This window comes from Neovison vison, chromosome 7 (genome assembly GCF_020171115.1).
Source record: "Neovison vison isolate M4711 chromosome 7, ASM_NN_V1, whole genome shotgun sequence".
Taxonomy (NCBI): domain Eukaryota; kingdom Metazoa; phylum Chordata; class Mammalia; order Carnivora; family Mustelidae; genus Neogale; species Neogale vison.
The window spans coordinates 44,969,943-44,979,925 of NC_058097.1; the positions used below are offsets into that span (position 1 = coordinate 44,969,943).

General features: G+C 53.9%; 1 protein-coding gene across 1 annotated transcript; it reads right to left on the reverse strand.

Annotated features, from left to right (window-relative positions):
- Positions 1–4,230: 4,230 nt before the first annotated feature.
- On the reverse strand, positions 4,231–6,249 carry LGALS7 (galectin 7). The gene is made up of 4 exons (XM_044260466.1): positions 6,175–6,249; positions 5,727–5,815; positions 4,839–5,040; positions 4,231–4,414 (listed from the first exon to the last, which is right to left on the reverse strand). The coding sequence occupies exons 1-4, from the start codon at positions 6,187–6,189 to the stop codon at positions 4,301–4,303; spliced, it is 420 nt and encodes a 139-aa protein (XP_044116401.1). The 5' UTR covers positions 6,190–6,249; the 3' UTR covers positions 4,231–4,300.
- Positions 6,250–9,983: the final 3,734 nt, after the last annotated feature.

Consider the following 9,983-nt stretch of genomic DNA (forward strand, 5'->3'; position numbering starts at 1 on the left):
ATAAACTTATTTTATTAAATAAGAAAGCATGAAGCAGTAAACTAAATACATGTAACTTTTTTTTTAAGATTTTATTTATTTATTTGACAGACAGATCACAAGTAGGCAGAGAGGCAGGCAGAGAGAGGGGGGGGGAAGCATACTCCCTGCTGAGCAGAGAGTCCAATGTGGGGCTCAATCCCAGGACCCTAAGATCATGACCTGAGCTGAAGGCAGAGGCTTAATTAACCCACTGAGCCACCCAGGCGCCCCAAGTTTTTTTTTTTTAAGATTTTATTTATTTATTTGACAGAGAGAGATTACAAGTAGGCAGAGAAGCAGGCAGAGAGAGAGGAGGAAGCAGGCTCCCTGCTGAGCAGAGAGCCCGATGCAGGACTCGATCCCAGGACCCTGAGATCATGACCTGAGCCGAAGGCAGCGGCTTAACCCACTGAGCCACCCAGGCGCCCCCCAAGTTTTTTTTTTAACATTTTATTTATTTGACAGAGAGAGACACAGCAAGAGAGGGAACACACATAGGAGGAGAGGGAGAGGGAGAAGCAGGTTTCCCACCAAGCAGGGAGCCTGATGCAGGGCTTGATCCCAGGACCCTGGGGTCATTACCCGAACTGAGGGCAGACGCTTAACTACTGAGCCACCCAGGCACCCCATGAAATTTTTAAAAAAGATTTTATTAATTTATTTGAGAGAGAATGAGTGAGAGAGGGCATGAGAGAGGAGAGGTCATAGGGAGAAGCAGACTCCCCGTGGAGCTGGGAGCCCGATGCAGGACTTGATCCTGGAAGTCCGGGATCATGACCTGAGCTGAAGGCAGTCGCTCAACCAACTGAGCCACCCAGGCGCCCCCCCCTATGAAATTTTTAAATAAAACAAAATAGGGGGGGCGCCTGGGTAGCTCAGTGGGTTAAGCCGCTGCCTTCGGTTCAGGTCATGATCTCAGGGTCCTGGGATCAAGGCCCACATCGGGCTCTCTGCTCAGCGGGGAGCCTGCTTCCTCCTCTCTCTCTGCCTGCCTCTCTGCCTGCTTGTGATCTCGCTCTGTCAAATAAATAAAATAAAATCTTTAAAAAAAATAGGGGGAGAAATAAACACAAAATAAATTAGAGACTCAGAGAAGCAATAAAATGGATACAGGCACTGTTGTACACTGAAATCTACAAACCATTGTTGAAAGAAATTAAAGATCTCAGTAAATGGGAAGATATCCCACGTTCATGGATTCGAAGACTTAATATTAAGATGGCAATATTTCCCAAATTAATCTACCATTTCAATATAATACCTATTAAAATCACAGGTGATTTTTTTTTTTTTTAAGAAACTAACAAGGTGGGTGCCTGGGTGACTCAGTGGGTTAAACCTCTGCCTTCAGCTCAGGTCATGATCTCAGGGTCCTGGGATCGAGTCCTGCATTGAACTCTCTGCTTGGCAGGGAGCCTGCTTCCTCCTCTCTCTCTTCTCTGCCTGCCTCTCTGCCTACTTGTGATCTCTCTCTGTCAAATAAATAAATAAAATCTTATAAAAACAAAAAGAGAAACTGACAAGGTAATTCTAAAGGTTATTTGGAAAAATACACAAAACAATTTTGAAAAAGAAAAAAGGCTAAAGGACTCAAAGTTCTGATTTCAAAATCACAGTGATCAAGATGGTGATATTGGGATGAGGGTAGACATAGGTAAATGGAACAGCATTGAAGGTCCAGAAATAAATACATGCACCTATGATCAACTAAGTATCGATGTGTGTGTCAAGATGAGGCAATGAAGAAAGAACAGTGTTTTCAGGAAATCTATGTGCAAAAAAAGAAAGTTGAGCCCCAATTTCACAAGGTACACAAAAATTAACTCAAATGGTTTATCTGTTTATTTGAAATGAAAGGCAAAAAGTTTTAAGTACAACACAAACTCTAATTTTTCCTGAGCTCTTTATCAGTAAGTTGCCAACATGCTGCCTCTTCATTTAATTTCTTTTTCTTTTTCTTTTTTTCTTTCCTTCCTTCCTTCCTTTCTCCCTTCCACCTTCCCTTCCCTTCTCTTTCTCCCTTCCTTCCTCTCTTACTTTCTCTCTCTCTCTCTCTCTTTTCCTTCCTTCATTTATTTAGAGATGTCTGGGTGGCTCAGCTGGTTAAGCCTCTGCCTTCAGCTCTGGTCACAATCCCAGGGTCCTTGATCATCGGGGAGCCTGCCCCTCCCTCTGTCTGCCGCTTCCCCTGCTTGTGCTCTCTTTCTCTCTCTGAAATAAATAAGTAAAATCTTTTTTTTAAAGATAAACTGAGTCATATTAAACATATTTTTAAAGAATTTATTTATTTCTAAAGATCTTATTTATTTATTTACTTGGCAGAGAGCGAGAGAGTACAAGCGTGGAGAGCAGCAGGCAGAGGGAGAGGGAGAAGCAGGCACTCTTCCAAGCAGGGAGCCCACGTGGGGCTCTATCCCAGGACCTTGAGACCATGACCTGGGCCGAAGGCAGACATCCAACAACTGAGCCGCCCAGGTGCCCCCCAAAAAGAATTTATTTATTTGACAGGGAATGAGAGAAGGATAGAGAGAGAGCACAAGCAGGGGGAGCAGCAGAAGGAGAGGGAGAAGCAGGCTCCCCGCTGAGCCTAGAGCCCCAGCCTGGGGCTCCATCCCAGGACGCTGGGATCATGACCTGACTGGAAGGGAGATGCTTAATTGACAGAGACACCCAGGTGCCCCTCAAATATTTTCTTAATATGTAGTAATATTTTGTATAAACATGAACATTCTCCACAATATACACAGTAATACAGAAGTGAAAACCAGGAAATTAACATCAGTGAATCACTATCATCCAACCTAGTTTACCAGTTGTGCCAACATTGTCTTATCTTTCACTATCCTTTTCCAAATTTGTACCCAATGGGTAAGTACAAATTTCTTTTTAAATGTTCAAAAACTACATGACACAAATGAAATAAAAATTAATTCATTTAACAAAGATCCCTGGTGCGCCAATGGATGTTAGATTTCTAAGGTCCCCACTGGGAGAGGAAGACCGAAGGTGCCAGAGCCCACCCATAAATATACAAAGAAGGGCGCAGAATGGAGAGGGGCTGCTCCACGTTGAAGCTCGGAAGTGCAGAGAAAGTTCAGTTCTGAAAGGATTCGAATTCACCCAGATTTGGAGATCACACAGAATTCTGCATCTTCAGAGGAAACTAAAGTAAAAGCACCCTCGCTCCCACGCGCATTGACGATATTGCACCACCGGCAGAGGCCACAGGGAGGCGACGTGTTCTACATCTCCAAGGGATCCTAGGCCGGAAACCGCAGGCAAAACCCTCCAGAGGCTTGGCTCCCGACTTTGCCCAGACTCCCCGCCAGGACCCCAACCGCAGTGAGCGAACCTTGCCAGCCGACCCGAACTATCTCACAATTAGGACACGGCCATTGCAGAGTGTCGCGGTCGCGGAGTCATGACCTCCCTCCAACCACAGCCATTAAGGAAGGAGCAGCCACCTCCTCGGATCAGAAACGCACCGCCTAGCGGTGGGGGCGACTGGGCGTCTGTGTGGGGGCGTAAACTACCCCGATCCCACCCTGTTGTCACTTCGGCAGGGAGCCGGTGGCCGGAGCCGCGCAGGAGCCCGGGGGGGAGAAGTGTGGGAATGGGGCGCATGCCCGCAGCGGGGACCCAGACGCCGGATCGTCCTGACCCACGTCCGCTCCGCAGGTAGATGCCGCTCCAGTGCGCGTCTGCCCCGGGGCGCACGGGCGGGGACCAGTCCCGACTCTGGGACAGCTGGGAAGCCGGTGACGCCTCGTGCGCTGTCCGGCCCCACCTCGCGCCAGCCGGCTCCCCGCACCCACACCGGTCCCAGGCCGCGTCGCCGCCAGCTCGGGTTCTCCAAGGGACCAGGCGTGCGGAGACTCGCAACCCCTGTGTGCAGATGCACGCACACCGAGCCCCGTTGCTCCGCAGACTGGGCGCCAGGCGGAGCTTGCGCCCGCTCCGAACCCCATAGGGTCCCCCCACCCGCACTGCCCTGGGCTGCTCTGCCCAGCGCGGCTGGAAGACGACCCCAGACACAGCCCCACCCGATCGCGACCCTCCAGAGCCCGCCCAGCCACACACCGGCCCCCCACAGCGGGTCCCGCACCCCGCCTCGGCGCGGAATCGCTGTGGGACCCATAGAGTCTTCCCCTCTCTGAACCTGCTTTCCGCGTCTGGACGCAGGAGACACAGACACCGAGCAGGCGCACCGACGTGGGCTGAAACTTTATTTGCCATTCCCGAACCCCAGCGCCCCCAGCCCCTCGGGGTGGGGGTGGTCTCAGAAGATCTTCACGGAATCCAGCTGCAGGTCCCCGCCCACCTCCAAGAGGCGCACGCGCGCCGGCGGGATCCGGTAGCGGAAGTGGTGGTACTCCGAGTCGCCGACCACCGCCTGCGGGGACGCGGGGTGGCGCTGGAGTGCCCGAGGCCGCCTGCGGGGGCGGGGGTCCCCCCGACACCGACCGGCGCAGTGTGCCTGCCGCGCCCACTGGCAGCGGGGACCGGCCCGCGGGCGCGTGTTTCTCGGCCTGTCTCCCGACCCAGCCTTGCCCCTGCTCCAGAGCCTCGGTCTCGCCCTGTCGGGGAGAAACCCGGGGCCCCGCTGCCCGCCTAGGGGACACCCGCCCAATGAGCACTTGGCTCTTGCGCGCTGGTCCTTGTCGCTGCCGCACCCCGGACTGCTGACACTAGTGGGGATGCACCAGGGGAAGAAGAGAGACGCGGAAACCACCCCCGCCCCCCCAGCATGGCTATGCTTCTGCCCCCTCCACCAGCAGCCTCCCTGGCTTCCACGCCTGTAGGTAACGGGGACCCACCTTGAAGCCTTCTTCCGTGGCAATGAGGAGCACATCGAAAGGTTGCCCGTGCTGGAAGGGAATGCCTGAGCCGCGCTCCTCTCGGCCCCAAGTGCCCTGCTCCAGTGTGTTGAAGACCACAGCAGACTCATCAAGGCGCGGATTGAAGTGAAGAGCGGCCTCACTCCCTGGGGCCTCGCTGCACAGCAGGTTCACATAGAACCTGATAGATGAGGGGGAAAGGGGCCTGACTCACCGTTGCCAGAGCACATACAAATTTAAAAGACCTGGAATGTCACACATCACAGAAGGAGGGCTGTGCACTGGTGGCCAGGACCAGGATTACAGGGCATCCAAAACCTTATAGGGACCCTGGACACAACCACCTGCAGGAGGGTCACGGTACTATTGCTTGGGTCCCCCTCATTTCCAAAGCTTCTAAGAGTTGCCATGAATCATGGTGCCAATGGCCAGGGTGCTCCCCATTCCTAGAGGTCTAGGAGTAATACCACAGATCCCCTTATTCCCGGCACCACAGATTCCCAGATATCCCACAATTCCCGAACCAGGACCTGAGGACTGATTGCTTGGGTTTCCCAGATGCTCGGGGCTCCTCCAGATCACTGGACATGTTTCCAGAGTTCCTGGGAGTTCAGACTGGAGTCACAGGAACTCCAAGACTGGTAGGAATCCCAAGACTGCCCTGGATCCCCAGATTCCCAGGATACATAGGCACCCCAGCTTGTACACAGACATGGACAAATCAGTGAAGACATGAGATTCCAGAAAGTCAGTGACGCCCTGGGGATTCCAAGACCCTGGTGGACAGAGGTGGCTCCAGAGCTCTTGAGTCTGGGCTGGAAAGAGGTCGGCTCGTCCCACCCTTACCACGCGGGCCTGGGGTCTCACCTGCCAGCCTTTTCTGGGATGACACCACGGATCCTCATAACAGTTCCTACTCGGATGCCCTCGGGAAGCGAGGTCTTGTGGGGCACGTTCTGCAGGACCAGCGAGGGGGTCCAAGGGAACCAGGGACGCACATGACAGAGACAGGTCAGACCCAGGGAAAAAATGGTCAGGACCCACACCAGCAGAATCGCTGAGAAAAAGGAGAGAGAGAGCCAGAGCCAGACAGAGGTGGGGACAGAAACACAGAATCCGCAGAACAGAAGAATCCAAGAGCGGATGGAAGTGTTGGGTTGGGTCAACCCGAGAGACACAGCCCAGACACCTCCTAGCACACCCCAACACCCCCTTTCTCCTTACAAACAGGAGACCTCAGGCGGGCCCAGCCCCTCCCCTATTCCCGAACAGCCTTGAATCAAAGACCCCAGCCCCAGGGCCCCGAGGCACTCACAGAACTCCCTGCCATGGCTGGGACAGTGGGGCAGACAATGGCGCTGGTGGGGATGGCTGCTGGGTCCTTAAATAAAAGTGGGGCGTGGCAGGCCAAGCTGACTCACCCCGCCCTTTTCCACACCCACCACCCACACCTGGCACAGACCCTAGCCCTGGGGCCACCTGGCCCAGAACCTTCTTTCTGGAGCTCCTGCCTTCCCTCCATTCCCGAGGGTTCCCAGGTGCGCTGCCCCCTCTCCTTTCAGCTAATAATGATGAAAACAGCTCCTAAGGAAATACAGGGAACAGAGGGGGCTGGGTGAGCCACCACTCATCTAGTCCTGTCTTCCTGCTGCTTGGCAGCAAGAAAAGAGGGTTTTGCCCATTTTGTCTTGGGAGACTTGGCCCTGAGAGGCCCCGCCGGGGGCTGGGTTTCCAGGCTCTCCTCCCAGGCTGGGACCTGGTGCCCAGGGCTGAGGCTGCAGCCCTGACAGAGACATGCCCATTAGGGCCCCTGACCCTGGCCTCAACCACAGCCCTGGGAGAGGGGCTCTGAGGGGCCTCACGTTCACCTGATGGGTGGTGCTGCGACCCTGGGGCCTAGAGCGGTGCCTGGCACACAGGAAGGGCTCTGCGAATGCAGGGGAGAGAAGGAATGAAAAAGCCCCTGTGCCATTTCGGAGCCTGTGCAGACAGGACTTGCTTGCGCTCTCAGCTTAAGTCTAGCCTCTGGGGGCAATGGTCACCCCCATTCTACTACCAAGGACACTGAAGCTCAGGGAGAGGAGGCCTTTTGCCCAAAGCTGCAGGCTGGGTGCTACCACGTCACCATGGCTCTGCCTTTCTTCTGACTGGGCAGTTTGTGTCTGGCATCCTCTGTCCCTGTGAGTCAGTGCCCTAGTCCCCCTCCTGGGCCCTCCGGTTCCCATACTCTCTCCCAGGTGTCCCTGTCTGCCTCTAGCCTCTAAAGTTCTGTCTTGTGACGCCTGGGTGGCTCAGTTGGTTCAGTGTCTCAACTGTTGATTTCACTCGGGTCATGATCTCAGGGTGGTGAGATCGAGCCCAGTATAGGACTCGCGACTGGCCAGAACCTACTTAAGATTCTCTCTCTCCCACAGCCCTCCCTGCTCAAATAAGTTAATGAATGAACAAATGAACAAATGAATCAATCCGTCTATCTATCTATCTATCTATCTACCTACCTACCTACCTACCTATCTCTGTAGTGTTGCATCTCCCCGAACTGCTGCCACTCTCCCAGCTAGCGCTCAGGTCTAGGGAGCACAGGGCACCCACACCCACACCCAGCTGGAGGAGAACACCATGGAGCCTTCTTCCTCCCAGGTCCCATAGCCCAAGACTCCAGAAGAGGAATCCAGGATAGGACACGGGGGGAGGGCAGAGGGAGAATGCTGAAAGATGCTTCTGGGAGGCAGGGAAGAGGCAGGGTGAGGCACTATACAGAAACCCCTCCTAGCAGCCCAGCAGCCCTCCCCCCACCTGCACCACCCCACTCCCATCCCCCACTCCTGCCCCACCCCACAGGGGGAAGAACCCTGGGGTAGAGGACAGAATGGAAAGTTTGGGTGGAGACAACCAGACTCAGAACCTGATCCACCACCTGACTGCCTCCCCCCAGGCTTCCCAGACTCTCCATCCCCCACCACATGAGGCAGCCAGGTGGGGGCACAGTCTGGGAGCCAAGGCCTCAGAGAGTGAGGCTGGGCAGTTGTGTTTGGGCCTGGTGGGGATGGCAGAAGCACCCCCATTTTGCAGAGCAGAACACTGAGGCCTGGAGAGGAGCAGCTTCGCATCCTAGGCCACACAGCAAGATGGGTGGGGTGGAGGCTGGGTCAGAGGCCTGGGTGTGGCCCAGGACTGGGCATCAGGACTTCCAGAAGAGGGCACAGGGGGCCTGAGGCTTGAGACCCAGCCCCTGATTGTGTCCCAGAATGATGGCCAGGGCGGGGTGTCCACTCTCTCGGCCTCCTTCTCTGGGGCTCCTGGTGCCAGCGACTCAGCCTTCTCCTGAGCTCTTTCTCTGGCTGGATATTGCTTCACACGCTGCCAGGCTGCAAGTCCCAACGCGACTTTGCTGTTTGGCTAAATGTTGGCATTCGGTCTCTTATCACCGTGATCACCGGCTCCTTTCTCAGAACTCAGAGATGCGCAACCTTGCCGGCCCCTATTCTCCGGCATCCATATTCTTCATATCAATATCTTCTGGAGCATTTTTTTTTTCATTTCCAAGGAGTACCGAATGTGTAATTTCCTAATACTCTTCCTTTTTCCTGAGCTACACTCTGCTGTCCTACAATCTGCCGGGTGTCACAGAATGATGATGACTTTTGACAAACGTGTAGATGGGAGCACCCACCAGCCCCATTGAGACTCCTCGAGCCCCAGAGACAGCCAAGACCCCTTCTGCCTGCCCAGTTCAGCTGGCATGATGGGGAATTAGAGGGGTGGCCAGCAGGCTGAGTGGGCTGAACTCACCCTCCTTCGGGACAGAAGTTGGGGTGCACAAAAAGGAGCTCACTGTGCCCGCCGTGTCATGGACATGAAGGGTCCCAGGCTTTGCCCTCGTCAGCTGGTTGGGGGCTTTGGCTTGTTCACGGGGAAGATCACACAGGGCTGCTTTGGGTTGGAACGGAACATTCCAATGAGGAAAAGAGCACCTTGATAGTCTATTTCTTTTCTTTTTTTTTTTTTTTTAAGATTTTATTTATTTATTTGACACACAGAGATCACAAGTAGGTGGAGAGGCAGGCAGAGAGAGAGGAAGAAGCAGGCTCCCTACTGAGCAGAGAGTCAGACTTGATCCCAGGACCTTGAGACTATGACCTGAGCCGAAGGCAGAGGCTTTAACCCACTGAGCCACCCAGGCACCCCATAGAAATATTCTTAAGCCCGAAAATCAGCCCAAGTCTCAGGTTGTATTTATACACGGAGTAAATGTCACCAACCCCTCCCTGCAGAGTGGAGGGAGCATGTCCTTGTTGCTTCCACTGATAATCTGTGTTCAGTAAACTCTCTTCAGTACTCTAAGCTGCAAGTGGGATTTTACCATGTGGTAAGTCTTTCCACTGTCAAGTGCATTCTTCCAAGTCTTAAGTAATTGTTGTACATATCCATGCCTGAGGTGGAAATCCACTGGTTCTTCTTTCTCCTCCTCTTCTTCCCTCTCTCCTCCCTCCCTTCTTTCCTATCCTTTGCTGGTGGATTGGGTCCCCCAGTCATCAGGTGGATAGCATCAGGCAGCAGGTGCTGCCTCTGGAGGGTGGGGAGCTGGGGTGGTGGCAGTGGGGGAGGGGCTGCTGCTCCATACTGTCGAGGAGGGTGCTGATGAGGAGGTGAAGAGGGTGGTCCGCAGGACCTGGGGTGCGGATGAGCCCTGGAAGCCCTGGAAGCTCTGCCCCACCAGGAAAGGAGGTACCTGGGGGAGTGACCACAGGGTGGATGTCTTCCATCACTTTCAGGAGAGGGAGTTCCAGCATGGAAAGGAAAATATCAGGGACCTGATTGGCAGTGTCTGCCTGAACTCATGGTTTCATGAAGATTTTTTTTGGGGGGGGGGAGGTGCATAGGACAGCAGGGGACATGTGTCTCCTTTAAATTTTTTTATTTTGGAAAAAAATAAATAATGTTTTAAAATTATGTTGGGGCACCTGGGTGGCTCATTTGGTGAAGTGACAGACTCTTGATTTCCACTCAGGTCATGACCTCAAGGTTTGTGGGATCGAGCCCCCCCTCAGGCTCCATGTTCGGTGGGGAGTCTGCTTGAGATTCTCTCTCCATCTCTCTCCCTACCCACACTCTAAATACATT

Coding starts and splice junctions, on each gene's coding strand:
- LGALS7 (XM_044260466.1), bottom strand. Junction 5,041..5,726: donor ATCCCAGAAAAGGCTGGCAG/GTGAGACCCCAG, acceptor CTCATCTATCAG/GTTCTATGTGAACCTGCTGT. Junction 4,415..4,838: donor CCACGGAAGAAGGCTTCAAG/GTGGGTCCCCGT, acceptor GCGTCCCCGCAG/GCGGTGGTCGGCGACTCGGA.